Source organism: Salmo salar, chromosome 09 (genome assembly GCF_965601325.2).
Source record: "Salmo salar chromosome 09, fSalSal1, whole genome shotgun sequence".
Lineage (NCBI taxonomy): Eukaryota > Metazoa > Chordata > Actinopteri > Salmoniformes > Salmonidae > Salmo > Salmo salar.
The window spans coordinates 88663439-88677940 of NC_138299.1; the positions used below are offsets into that span (position 1 = coordinate 88663439).

Here is a 14502-nt window from a genome sequence, read left to right on the forward strand (position 1 = left end):
GTTATAGATTAGAGTGGGTAGTGTATAATGTTAGTTGTAGATTGAAGTGGGTAGTGTATAATGTTAGTTGTAGATTAAATTGGGTAGCGTATAATGCTTGAGTTGATAGATTAGAGTGGGTAGTGTATAATGTGTATTTGTAGATTAAAGTGGGAAGTGTATAATGTTAGTTGTAGATTAAAGTGGGTAGTGTACGATGTTAGTTCTATATTAGAGTGGGTAGTGTATAATGTTAGTTGTAGATTAGAGTGGGTAGTGTATAATGTTATTTGTAGATTAAAGTGCGAAGTGTATAATGTTAGTTGTAGATTAAAGTGGGAAGTGAATAATGTTAGTTGTAGATTAAAGTGGGTAGTGTAGGATGTTAGTTGTAGATTAGAGTGGGTAGTGAATAATGTTAGTTGTAGATTAGAGTGGGTGCTGTATAATTTTAGTTGATGATTAAAGTGGGTAGTGTGCGATGTTAGTTGTACAGTAAAGTGGGTAGTGTACTATTTTAGTTGTAGATTTGACTGCCGAGTATATAATGTTATTTGTAGATTAAAGTGTGTAGTGTACGATATTTGTTGTACATTATAGTGGGTAGTGTACAATGTTAGTTGTAGATTAGTGTGGGTGGTGTGTAATGTTTGTTGTAGATTAAAGTTGGTTTTGTATAATGTTATTTGTAGATTAGAGTGGGTAGTGTACGATGTTTGTTCTAGATTAGAGTGGGAAGTGTACGATGTTAGATGTAGATTAAAGTGGGTAGTGTATAATGTTAGTAGTAGATTAGAGTGGGTGGTGTATAATTTTAGTTGATGATTAAAGTGCGTAGTGTATAATGTTAGTTGTAGATTAACGTGCGTAGTGTATAATGTTAGTTATTGATTGAGGTGTGTGGTGTATAATTTTTAGTTGTATATTAAAGTGGGTAGTGTATAATATTGTTGTAGATTAAAGTGAGTAGTGTACAATGTTAGTTGTAGATTAAATTGGGTAGTGTATAATGTTATTTGTAGATTGAAGTGGGTAGTGTACGATGTTAGTTGTAGATTAAATTGGGTAGTGTATAATGTTAGTTGTAGATTAAATTGGGTAGCGTATAATGCTAGTTATAGATTAGAGTGGGTAGTGTATAATGTTAGTTGTAGATTGAAGTGGGTAGTGTATAATGTTAGTTGTAGATTTAATTGGGTAGCGTATAATGCTAGTTATAGATTAGAGTGGGTAGTGTATAATGTTAGTTGTAGATTAAAGTGGTTAGTGTATAATGTAAGTTGTAGATTAAAGTGGGTAGTGTATAATGTTAGTTGTAGATTAGAGTGGGTAGTGTATAATGTTATTTGTAGATTAAAGTGGGAAGTGTATAATGTTAGTTGTAGATTAAAGTGGGTAGTGTACGATGTTAGTTCTATATTAGAGTGGGTAGTGTATAATGTTAGTTGTAGATTAGAGTGGGTAGTGTATAATGTTATTTGTAGATTAAAGTGCGAAGTGTATAATGTTAGTTGTAGATTAAAGTGGGAAGTGAATAATGTTAGTTGTAGATTAAAGTGGGTAGTGTAGGATGTTAGTTGTTGATTAGAGTGGGTAGTGAATAATGTTATTTGTAGATTAGAGTGGGTGGTGTATAATTTCAGTTGATGATTAAAGTGCGTAGTGTATAATGTTAGTTGTAGATTAAAGTGCGTAGTGTATAATGTTAGTTATTGATTGAGGTGTGAGGTGTATAATGTTAGTTGTAGATTAAATTGGGTAGCGTATAATGCTAGTTATAGATTAGAGTGGGTAGTGTATAATATTGTTGTAGATTAAAGTGAGTAGTGTACAATGTTAGTTGTAGATTAAATTGGGTAGTGTATAATGTTAGTTGTAGATTAAATTGGGTAGCGTATAATGCTAGTTATAGATTAGAGTGGGTAGTGTACGATGTTAGTTGTAGATTGAAGTGGGTAGTGTACAATGTTAGTTGTAGATTAGAGTGGTAGTGTATAATGTTATTTGTAGATTAAAGTGGGAAGTGTACGATGTTAGTTGTTGATTAGAGTGGGAAGCGAATAATGTTAGTTGTAGATTAAAGTGGGTAGTGTGCGATGTTAGTTGTACATTAACGTGGGTAGTGTACAATTTTAGTTGTAGATTAGTGTGGGTGGTGTGTAATGTTTGTTGTAGATTAAAGTTGGTTTTGTATAATGTTAGTTGTAGATTAGAGTGGGTAGTGTACGGTGTTTGTTCTAGATTAGAGTGGGAAGTGTACGATGTTAGATGTAGATTAAAGTGGTTAGTGTATAATGTTAGTAGTAGATTAAAGTGGGAGGTGTATAATAATAGTTGTATATTAAAGTGGGTACTGTTCGATGTTAGTTGTACATTAAAGTGGGTAGTGTATAATGTTAGTTGTAGATTGAAGTGGGTAGTGTATAATGTTAGTTGTAGATTAAATTGGGTAGCGTATAATGCTAGTTATAGATTAGAGTGGGTAGTGTATAATGTTAGTTGTAGATTAAAGTGGGTAGTGTATAATGTTAGTTGTAGATTAAAGTGGGTAGTGTATAATGTTAGTTGTAGATTAGAGTGGGTAGTGTATAATTGTATTTGTAGATTAAAGTGGGAAGTGTATAATGTTAGTTGTAGATTAAAGTGGGTAGTGTACGATGTTAGTTCTATATTAGAGTGGGTAGTGTATAATGTTAGTTGTAGATTAGAGTGGGTAGTGTATAATGTTATTTGTAGATTGAAGTGCTAAGTGTATAATGTTAGTTGTAGATTAAAGTGGGAAGAGAATAATGTTAGTTGTAGATTAAAGTGGGTAGTGTAGGATGTTAGTTGTAGATTAGAGTGGGTAGTGAATAATGTTAGTTGTAGATTAGAGTGGGTGGTGTATAATTTTAGTTGATGATTAAAGTGCGTAGTGTATAATGTTAGTTGTAGATTAAAGTGCGTAGTGTATAATGTTAGTTATTGATTGAGGTGTGAGGTGTATAATGTTAGTTGTAGATTAAATTGGGTAGCGTATAATGCTAGTTATAGATTAGAGTGGGTAGTGTATAATGTTAGCTGTAGATTAAAGTGGGTAGTGTATAATGTTAGTTGTAGATTAAAGTGGGTAGTGTAGGATGTTAGTTGTAGATTAGAGTGGGTAGTGAATAATGTTAGTTGTAGATTAGAGTGGGTGGTGTATAATTTTAGTTGATGATTAACGTAGTGTATAATGTTAGTTGTAGATTAAAGTGCGTAGTGTATAATATTGTTGTAGATTAAATTGGGTAGTGTATAATGTTAGTTGTAGATTAAATTGGGTAGCGTATTATGCTAGTTATAGATTAGAGTGGGTAGTGTATAATGTTATTTGTAGATTAAATTGGGTAGCGTATAATGCTAGTTATAGATTAGAGTGGGTAGTGTATAATGTTAGTTGTAGATTGAAGTGGGTAGTGTATAATGTTAGTTGTAGATTAAATTGGGTAGCGTATAATGCTAGTTATAGATTAGAGTGGGTAGTGTATAATGTTAGTTGTAGATTAAAGTGGGTAGTGTATAATGTAAGTTGTAGATTAAAGTGGGTAGTGTATAATGTTAGTTGTAGATTAGAGTGGATAGTGTATAATTTTATTTGTAGATTAAAGTGGGAAGTGTATAATGTTAGTTGTAGATTAAAGTGGGTAGTGTACGATGTTAGTTCTATATTAGAGTGGGTAGTGTATAATGTTAGTTGTAGATTAGAGTGGGTAGTGTATAATGTTATTTGTAGATTAAAGTGCGAAGTGTATAATGTTAGTTGTAGATTAAAGTGGGAAGTGAATAATGTTAGTTGTAGATTAAAGTGGGTAGTGTAGGATGTTAGTTGTTGATTAGAGTGGGTAGTGAATAATGTTATTTGTAGATTAGAGTGGGTGGTGTATAATTTTAGTTGATGATTAAAGTGCGTAGTGTATAATGTTAGTTGTAGATTAAAGTGCGTAGTGTATAATGTTAGTTATTGATTGAGGTGTGAGGTGTATAATGTTAGTTGTAGATTAAATTGGGTAGCGTATAATGCTAGTTATAGATTAGAGTGGGTAGTGTATAATATTGTTGTAGATTAAAGTGAGTAGTGTACAATGTTAGTTGTAGATTAAATTGGGTAGTGTATAATGTTAGTTGTAGATTAAATTGGGTAGCGTATAATGCTAGTTATAGATTAGAGTGGGTAGTGTACGATGTTAGTTGTAGATTGAAGTGGGTAGTGTACAATGTTAGTTGTAGATTAGAGTGGTAGTGTATAATGTTATTTGTAGATTAAAGTGGGAAGTGTACGATGTTAGTTGTTGATTAGAGTGGGAAGCGAATAATGTTAGTTGTAGATTAAAGTGGGTAGTGTGCGATGTTAGTTGTACATTAACGTGGGTAGTGTACAATTTTAGTTGTAGATTAGTGTGGGTGGTGTGTAATGTTTGTTGTAGATTAAAGTTGGTTTTGTATAATGTTAGTTGTAGATTAGAGTGGGTAGTGTACGGTGTTTGTTCTAGATTAGAGTGGGAAGTGTACGATGTTAGATGTAGATTAAAGTGGTTAGTGTATAATGTTAGTAGTAGATTAAAGTGGGAGGTGTATAATAATAGTTGTATATTAAAGTGGGTACTGTTCGATGTTAGTTGTACATTAAAGTGGGTAGTGTATAATGTTAGTTGTAGATTGAAGTGGGTAGTGTATAATGTTAGTTGTAGATTAAATTGGGTAGCGTATAATGCTAGTTATAGATTAGAGTGGGTAGTGTATAATGTTAGTTGTAGATTAAAGTGGGTAGTGTATAATGTTAGTTGTAGATTAAAGTGGGTAGTGTATAATGTTAGTTGTAGATTAGAGTGGGTAGTGTATAATGTTATTTGTAGATTAAATTGGGTAGCGTATAATGCTAGTTATAGATTAGAGTGGGTAGTGTATAATGTTAGTTGTAGATTAAAGTGGGTAGTGTATAATGTTAGTTGTAGATTAAAGTGGGTAGTGTATAATGTTAGTTGTAGATTAGAGTGGGTAGTGTATAATTGTATTTGTAGATTAAAGTGGGAAGTGTATAATGTTAGTTGTAGATTAAAGTGGGTAGTGTACGATGTTAGTTCTATATTAGAGTGGGTAGTGTATAATGTTAGTTGTAGATTAGAGTGGGTAGTGTATAATGTTATTTGTAGATTAAAGTGCTAAGTGTATAATGTTAGTTGTAGATTAAAGTGGGAAGAGAATAATGTTAGTTGTAGATTAAAGTGGGTAGTGTAGGATGTTAGTTGTAGATTAGAGTGGGTAGTGAATAATGTTAGTTGTAGATTAGAGTGGGTGGTGTATAATTTTAGTTGATGATTAAAGTGCGTAGTGTATAATGTTAGTTGTAGATTAAAGTGCGTAGTGTATAATGTTAGTTAATGATTGAGGTGTGAGGTGTATAATGTTAGTTGTAGATTAAATTGGGTAGCGTATAATGCTAGTTATAGATTAGAGTGGGTAGTGTATAATGTTAGCTGTAGATTAAAGTGGGTAGTGTATAATGTTAGTTGTAGATTAAAGTGGGTAGTGTAGGATGTTAGTTGTAGATTAGAGTGGGTAGTGAATAATGTTAGTTGTAGATTAGAGTGGGTGGTGTATAATTTTAGTTGATGATTAACGTAGTGTATAATGTTAGTTGTAGATTAAAGTGCGTAGTGTATAATATTGTTGTAGATTAAATTGGGTAGTGTATAATGTTAGTTGTAGATTAAATTGGGTAGCGTATTATGCTAGTTATAGATTAGAGTGGGTAGTGTATAATGTTATTTGTAGATTAAATTGGGTAGCGTATAATGCTAGTTATAGATTAGAGTGGGTAGTGTATAATGTTAGTTGTAGATTGAAGTGGGTAGTGTATAATGTTAGTTGTAGATTAAATTGGGTAGCGTATAATGCTAGTTATAGATTAGAGTGGGTAGTGTATAATGTTAGTTGTAGATTAAAGTGGGTAGTGTATAATGTAAGTTGTAGATTAAAGTGGGTAGTGTATAATGTTAGTTGTAGATTAGAGTGGATAGTGTATAATTTTATTTGTAGATTAAAGTGGGAAGTGTATAATGTTAGTTGTAGATTAAAGTGGGTAGTGTACGATGTTAGTTCTATATTAGAGTGGGTAGTGTATAATGTTAGTTGTAGATTAGAGTGGGTAGTGTATAATGTTAGTTGTAGATTAGAGTGGGTAGTGTATAATTGTATTTGTAGATTAAAGTGGGAAGTGTATAATGTTAGTTGTAGATTAAAGTGGGTAGTGTACGATGTTAGTTCTATATTAGAGTGGGTAGTGTATAATGTTAGTTGTAGATTAGAGTGGGTAGTGTATAATGTTATTTGTAGATTAAAGTGCTAAGTGTATAATGTTAGTTGTAGATTAAAGTGGGAAGAGAATAATGTTAGTTGTAGATTAAAGTGGGTAGTGTAGGATGTTAGTTGTAGATTAGAGTGGGTAGTGAATAATGTTAGTTGTAGATTAGAGTGGGTGGTGTATAATTTTAGTTGATGATTAAAGTGCGTAGTGTATAATGTTAGTTGTAGATTAAAGTGCGTAGTGTATAATGTTAGTTAATGATTGAGGTGTGAGGTGTATAATGTTAGTTGTAGATTAAATTGGGTAGCGTATAATGCTAGTTATAGATTAGAGTGGGTAGTGTATAATGTTAGCTGTAGATTAAAGTGGGTAGTGTATAATGTTAGTTGTAGATTAAAGTGGGTAGTGTAGGATGTTAGTTGTAGATTAGAGTGGGTAGTGAATAATGTTAGTTGTAGATTAGAGTGGGTGGTGTATAATTTTAGTTGATGATTAACGTAGTGTATAATGTTAGTTGTAGATTAAAGTGCGTAGTGTATAATATTGTTGTAGATTAAATTGGGTAGTGTATAATGTTAGTTGTAGATTAAATTGGGTAGCGTATTATGCTAGTTATAGATTAGAGTGGGTAGTGTATAATGTTATTTGTAGATTAAATTGGGTAGCGTATAATGCTAGTTATAGATTAGAGTGGGTAGTGTATAATGTTAGTTGTAGATTGAAGTGGGTAGTGTATAATGTTAGTTGTAGATTAAATTGGGTAGCGTATAATGCTAGTTATAGATTAGAGTGGGTAGTGTATAATGTTAGTTGTAGATTAAAGTGGGTAGTGTATAATGTAAGTTGTAGATTAAAGTGGGTAGTGTATAATGTTAGTTGTAGATTAGAGTGGATAGTGTATAATTTTATTTGTAGATTAAAGTGGGAAGTGTATAATGTTAGTTGTAGATTAAAGTGGGTAGTGTACGATGTTAGTTCTATATTAGAGTGGGTAGTGTATAATGTTAGTTGTAGATTAGAGTGGGTAGTGTATAATGTTATTTGTAGATTAAAGTGCGAAGTGTATAATGTTAGTTGTAGATTAAAGTGGGAAGTGAATAATGTTAGTTGTAGATTAAAGTGGGTAGTGTAGGATGTTAGTTGTTGATTAGAGTGGGTAGTGAATAATGTTATTTGTAGATTAGAGTGGGTGGTGTATAATTTTAGTTGATGATTAAAGTGCGTAGTGTATAATGTTAGTTGTAGATTAAAGTGCGTAGTGTATAATGTTAGTTATTGATTGAGGTGTGAGGTGTATAATGTTAGTTGTAGATTAAATTGGGTAGCGTATAATGCTAGTTATAGATTAGAGTGGGTAGTGTATAATATTGTTGTAGATTAAAGTGAGTAGTGTACAATGTTAGTTGTAGATTAAATTGGGTAGTGTATAATGTTAGTTGTAGATTAAATTGGGTAGCGTATAATGCTAGTTATAGATTAGAGTGGGTAGTGTACGATGTTAGTTGTAGATTGAAGTGGGTAGTGTACAATGTTAGTTGTAGATTAGAGTGGTAGTGTATAATGTTATTTGTAGATTAAAGTGGGAAGTGTACGATGTTAGTTGTTGATTAGAGTGGGAAGCGAATAATGTTAGTTGTAGATTAAAGTGGGTAGTGTGCGATGTTAGTTGTACATTAACGTGGGTAGTGTACAATTTTAGTTGTAGATTAGTGTGGGTGGTGTGTAATGTTTGTTGTAGATTAAAGTTGGTTTTGTATAATGTTAGTTGTAGATTAGAGTGGGTAGTGTACGGTGTTTGTTCTAGATTAGAGTGGGAAGTGTACGATGTTAGATGTAGATTAAAGTGGTTAGTGTATAATGTTAGTAGTAGATTAAAGTGGGAGGTGTATAATAATAGTTGTATATTAAAGTGGGTACTGTTCGATGTTAGTTGTACATTAAAGTGGGTAGTGTATAATGTTAGTTGTAGATTGAAGTGGGTAGTGTATAATGTTAGTTGTAGATTAAATTGGGTAGCGTATAATGCTAGTTATAGATTAGAGTGGGTAGTGTATAATGTTAGTTGTAGATTAAAGTGGGTAGTGTATAATGTTAGTTGTAGATTAAAGTGGGTAGTGTATAATGTTAGTTGTAGATTAGAGTGGGTAGTGTATAATGTTATTTGTAGATTAAATTGGGTAGCGTATAATGCTAGTTATAGATTAGAGTGGGTAGTGTATAATGTTAGTTGTAGATTAAAGTGGGTAGTGTATAATGTTAGTTGTAGATTAAAGTGGGTAGTGTATAATGTTAGTTGTAGATTAGAGTGGGTAGTGTATAATTGTATTTGTAGATTAAAGTGGGAAGTGTATAATGTTAGTTGTAGATTAAAGTGGGTAGTGTACGATGTTAGTTCTATATTAGAGTGGGTAGTGTATAATGTTAGTTGTAGATTAGAGTGGGTAGTGTATAATGTTATTTGTAGATTAAAGTGCTAAGTGTATAATGTTAGTTGTAGATTAAAGTGGGAAGAGAATAATGTTAGTTGTAGATTAAAGTGGGTAGTGTAGGATGTTAGTTGTAGATTAGAGTGGGTAGTGAATAATGTTAGTTGTAGATTAGAGTGGGTGGTGTATAATTTTAGTTGATGATTAAAGTGCGTAGTGTATAATGTTAGTTGTAGATTAAAGTGCGTAGTGTATAATGTTAGTTATTGATTGAGGTGTGAGGTGTATAATGTTAGTTGTAGATTAAATTGGGTAGCGTATAATGCTAGTTATAGATTAGAGTGGGTAGTGTATAATGTTAGCTGTAGATTAAAGTGGGTAGTGTATAATGTTAGTTGTAGATTAAAGTGGGTAGTGTAGGATGTTAGTTGTAGATTAGAGTGGGTAGTGAATAATGTTAGTTGTAGATTAGAGTGGGTGGTGTATAATTTTAGTTGATGATTAAAGTGCGTAGTGTATAATGTTAGTTGTAGATTAAAGTGCGTAGTGTATAATGTTAGTTATTGATTGATGTGTGAGGTGTATAATGTTAGTTGTATATTAAAGTGGGTAGTGTATAATATTGTTGTAGATTAAAGTGAGTAGTGTACAATGTTAGTTGTAGATTAAATTGGGTAGTGTATAATGTTAGTTGTAGATTGAAGTGGGTAGTGTACGATGTTAGTTGTAGATTAAATTGGGTAGTGTATAATGTTAGTTGTAGATTAAATTGGGTAGCGTATAATGCTAGTTATAGATTAGAGTGGGTAGTGTATAATATTGTTGTAGATTAAAGTGAGTAGTGTACAATGTTAGTTGTAGATTAAATTGGGTAGTGTATAATGTTAGTTGTAGATTCAATTGGGTAGCGTATAATGCTAGTTATAGATTAGAGTGGGTAGTGTACGATGTTAGTTGTAGATTGAAGTGGGTAGTGTACAATGTTAGTTGTAGATTAGAGTGGTAGTGTATAATGTTATTTGTAGATTAAAGTGGGAAGTGTACGATGTTAGTTGTTGATTAGAGTGGGAAGCGAATAATGTTAGTTGTAGATTAAAGTGGGTAGTGTGCGATGTTAGTTGTAGATTAGAGTGGGTAGTGTATAATGTTAGTTGTAGATTAAAGTGGGTAGTGTATAATGTTAGTTGTAGATTAAAGTGGGTAGTGTATAATGTTAGTTGTAGATTAGAGTGGGTAGTGTATAATGTTAGTTGTAGATTAAAGTGGCTAGTGTATAATGTTAGTTGTAGATTAAAGTGGGTAGTGTATAATGTTAGTTGTAGATTAGAGTGGGTAGTGTATAATGTTAGTTGTAGATTAAAGTGGGTAGTGTATAATGTCAGTTGTAGATTAAAGTGGGTAGTGTATAATGTCAGTTGTAGATTAGAGTGGGTAGTGTATAATGTTAGTTGTAGATTAGAGTGGTTAGTGTCACGCCCTGACCATGGAGAGCCTTTTTATTCTCTATTTTGGTTAGGTCGGGGTGTGACTAGGGGGGGGTGTTCTAGTCTCGGTTATTTATTTCTATGTTGGCCTGGTATGGTTCCCAATCAGAGGCAGCTGTTTATCGTTGTCTCTGATTGTGGATCGTATTTAGGCAGCCATTTCCCCGCTGTGTTTTGTGGGATCTTGTTTCTGTGTAGTTGCCTGTGAGCACTCCATGACTTCACGTTTCGGTCATTCTTTATTGTTTTTTTGTTCGAGTTTCATTGATTATACATGTGGAACTCTACGTACGCTGTGCCTTGGTCCAGTTCTTACGACGATCATGACAGGGTAGTGTATAATGCTAATTTACTTTAAAGTGGGTAGTGTACGATGCTAGTTGTAGATTAGTGGGGGTGGTGTGTAATGTTTGTTGTAGATTAAAGTTGGTAGTGTACGATGTTACTTCTAGATTAGAGTGGGTAGTGTATAATGTTAGTTGTAGATTAAAGTGGGTAGTGTATAATGTTAGTTGTAGATTAGAGAGGGTAGTGTATAATGTTAGTTGTAGATTAGAGTGGGTAGTGTATAATGTTAGTTGTAGATTAGAGTGGGTAGTGTATAATGTTAGTTGTAGATTAGAGTGGGTAGTGTATAATGTTAGTTGTAGATTAGAGTGGGTAGTGTATAATGTTAGTTGTAGATTAGAGTGGGTAGTGTATAATGTTAGTTGTAGATTAGAGTGGGTAGTGTATGATGTTAGTCGTAGATTAGAGTGGGTAGTGTATGATGTTAGTCGTAGATTAGAGTGGTTAGTGTATAATGTTAGTTGTAGATTAGAGTGGGTAGTGTATGATGTTAGTCTTAGATTAGAGTGGGTAGTGTATGATGTTAGTCGTAGATTAGAGTGGGTAGTGTATAATGTTAGTCGTAGATTAGAGTGGGTAGTGTATAATGTTAGTCGTAGATTAGAATGTGTAGTATACAATGTTGTTAGTTGTAGACTGCAGTATCTCGTGTGTGACGTTGTGTTTCTGAGACGGTCTCATCTCTCTGTTTCTGTCCCTGAAGGATGGACTGTTGTACCGGCAGCCCCGTCGCCCGCGCCAACCCTACCTGACGGAGAGCACGGGCAGCCTTCCGTCCAGCCCCTACCGTCTCCCTGACGACGAGGCGTACGAGACCACGCAGGAGTACGCCTCCTCCCGCGAGCCAATCAGGAGCCGCCGGCGCCCGCGTCGGAACCGCCTCAACGGACACTTCTCCCAGCGTGCAATGGGCCTACGGGACTACAGCTCTCAGAGCTTCAGCCAATCAGAGGAGGAGGAGGAGGAAGAGGAAGGGCACGGGGAGAGCACGCCCTTTCTCAGTATGCAGAACATGAACATGGAGCCGTGCGAACGTGGGTGCCGATCATCTACCGCCCCTGGCGCCACCACTGACATACGGACTCACCGGGCACAGGGGCGACCAAGCACCCGCAGCAATGGACACAGTAAAACTCCCCAGTCACGCTCCTCGAAACATGACAACATACCCCTTTAAGACCCGCCCACCTTGACCACTGACCTCTAACCCCTGACCCCAAAACCTTTGACCCACCTAAAGACAACAATGGAGTAGAGACATATTTTTATTTTGTATAACAGACAGATATTCTAAACAAATGAAATATTTATTTTCATTTTAGCAAAAATTGTCTACTAGCTAACAGCAAATACTTTTTTTATAGGGGAAAAATATTTATATGTAAAGTTTTTGATTTACAGCATTATGAGAGAGAGAAAAAAATTATTCCGTGCCAATTTTTTCACGAGTTAGACAATAGAATAATATTGTGGTGCCTTTTGCTGTGTGCTGAAGCCAGAGGTCCTGTTGAGTTTTTGTAGCCTTTCTAATACAGATTCCTCATTTTATAGACCTCTTTACTTTGACTTCCTCTGATTTACGATCTCCCTGTTTGAACTGTGATATGATTCTGTCATCATGCAATATGAATCACCCCTGTGTAAAGGTTTATGTTTACATGAGAATGATCCACACGCAGTAGTTTTTTTCACGGGGGACATTTATCACAGACGCAACTGGATGTGGTGTCCTGTCCTGGTACAGGAAGTGATGAGGTAGTTTTTGATGAGTCGCTCAAACAAACTTACGTCAGTCATTCATGTCATCATCCGCCGCCTGTCATTGTCTGTGTATTGTTTTAGAGGAATGCAGGTGATCCAAGGTACCTGCACAGGTGTTCAGGGTTTTTAAGTGTGTGTGTGTGTGTGTGTGTGTGTGTGTGTGTGTGTGTGTGTGTGTGTGCATGCATACGCATGCTCAATGATGAGTTGTAGTCTGGTCACAGGCACAGCAGGGGAGCCCTGAGTGTGTCCATTCAGCTATGAGGGTGTGTTCACTGTTAAACTGACATACTTAACCGGCCAATCCTCATGCTGCCAGAAGCTCCATTGCACTGTAAAACCTCCTTCCATGAGCGTTCATTGGCCAGGGAGCTGCCAATCCAACCAATCCTGTCAATCCAGCCTGATTCTGGCCTACATGGACTGCCCACCCCCGTTTTTATGCCAGCAGCTTAACTAAAGCCGCACTGTGTCTCAGGACTTTCACAACCCATGAAGAAAAAAACTCAATTTCCCAAGAACCACCATGGTCCATAGGCCAGATCCATTATGTCCCTCATCCTTGTCTGTTTTCATGTCTGATGTAGTAGGGAGTTTTGGAAACTCTTGAAAACTTGAAAAAAAAAGTGGAGTTTTAAAAATGCTAAAACATGCTGATATGTAGTTGATGTTGAGTCTCTTAGATGATTGTTCTATGACAGTGTAATGACACGGGTTTGTTCTGTGATGATGTTGACGACGGCATTGGCTCGTAGTGATGATGGCACTGGATTGCTGAGTGCTGTGGCAAGTCACAAAGGTTCATTTTTGCGAAGTCTCTCCTACGTTGACTGATGGACTGCAGTGTGTTTGAGTCTGTTCGGTTTGTCTTTTTTTCATCATAGCCAACAGACGGTTTGGTAGTATCGATTATTGCATCCTTTGTTGCATTCCTATACCTTTATCATTAGCATACGTATACCTTGCTTGGCCACATTGACTGAATGATCTGATATGTGTCTGTCTCTGTCCGACCTCCCCCATCTTGACAATGACATCATAGAGTATAACATAACCTATTATCATGGGACAGGTTACACCTACACAGGACAACAGCTTGCCCACTCCGCTATGGGTTACAGACATTCCTCAGAAAGGGTTCACCTCAGAAATATTATCAGATTTAATGGGCAGGGAGTCCCGAGAGTGTCCTGCTCCTCTACCTAATGGAAAAAGGAGTTGGTTTTAAATGAAAATATAAATGTGCCCCTTTACCAATCGAGTCTCACAGGAGATGCATGCATCACAAAAAAAATACACATAAGTACCTTAAAAAAAATGACTACCAACTCCTTAGATGAATTCAGAGGATTATTGTGGAATACCACTTATCACAGAGAAATACATGTTTTTTTCATGGCCCAAAGTTCTGGCTAGTTTGTCTTAGTAACACTGTATTCAATCTGAGATTTGCAATGTGGGATACTGCCAGTGAGGGTAGTGTGCTTATAGTGGTAGTTGAAATGTAAAATCCCCCTTACTTCCTTCCCTTGCAACCAATCTTTCCTACCTTGCATATTTACTCCCCCACACACACACACACACACACACCACACACACACACACACACCACACACACACACACACACACACACACACACCACACACCACACACACACACACGCATTGTTTGTGTTTGTCCAGCAGTTGTCCTCGACTCCTTGACGCCCCCTCCCTCCCCCTCCTCCCCCAATCCTCTCACCCCACCCCCCTGCATGTCCTAGCGGTCCAGGTAGTTGGGTGCATGGAAAAAGCAGCAAGGAAGTCATTTTCCACTCAGTGAAGTGTCTTCATTTTAACATTCAGCAATAAATCCCCTTTTCTCATGTCTCCATTCTTGGGATATGCTAGAAGTCTTTTGCAAGTTTTATCAAAACATACTTGTAAAAAAGAAAAAGAAAAATCCAAACCACCTCTTCATATGAAAATAAATCTTTATTCCTACCATTTTGAAAGTGTTGTCATTCTCTGTCACAAAGAAGAGGCCTTCTCCTTCATGAGTCTCAAGGTGTAAGGGTGATTCTCAAGCTTACGTCAGAAGCTGTTTTCACCTGCCTATTGATGACTGTCTATCAAACCGATAATAATTATTCTGCCTAATACTACTATACTGTACAAGCAAAACAGGCTTTGAAAACTT

The 14502-nt window shown here is 35.4% G+C and overlaps 1 protein-coding gene across 1 annotated transcript in view; it reads left to right on the plus strand.

Annotated features, from left to right (window-relative positions):
• LOC106612118 (pro-neuregulin-2, membrane-bound isoform) overlaps positions 1–13907 on the plus strand; it is a 91444-nt gene extending 77537 nt beyond the window's left edge. Inside the window, exon 12 of the mRNA XM_045724121.2 lies at positions 11266–13907. Coding sequence (XP_045580077.1) covers positions 11266–11739 — 474 coding nt within the window. The 3' untranslated portion in view covers positions 11740–13907. The remainder of the gene's footprint in view (positions 1–11265) is intronic.
• The last annotated feature ends 595 nt before the right edge of the window (positions 13908–14502 follow it).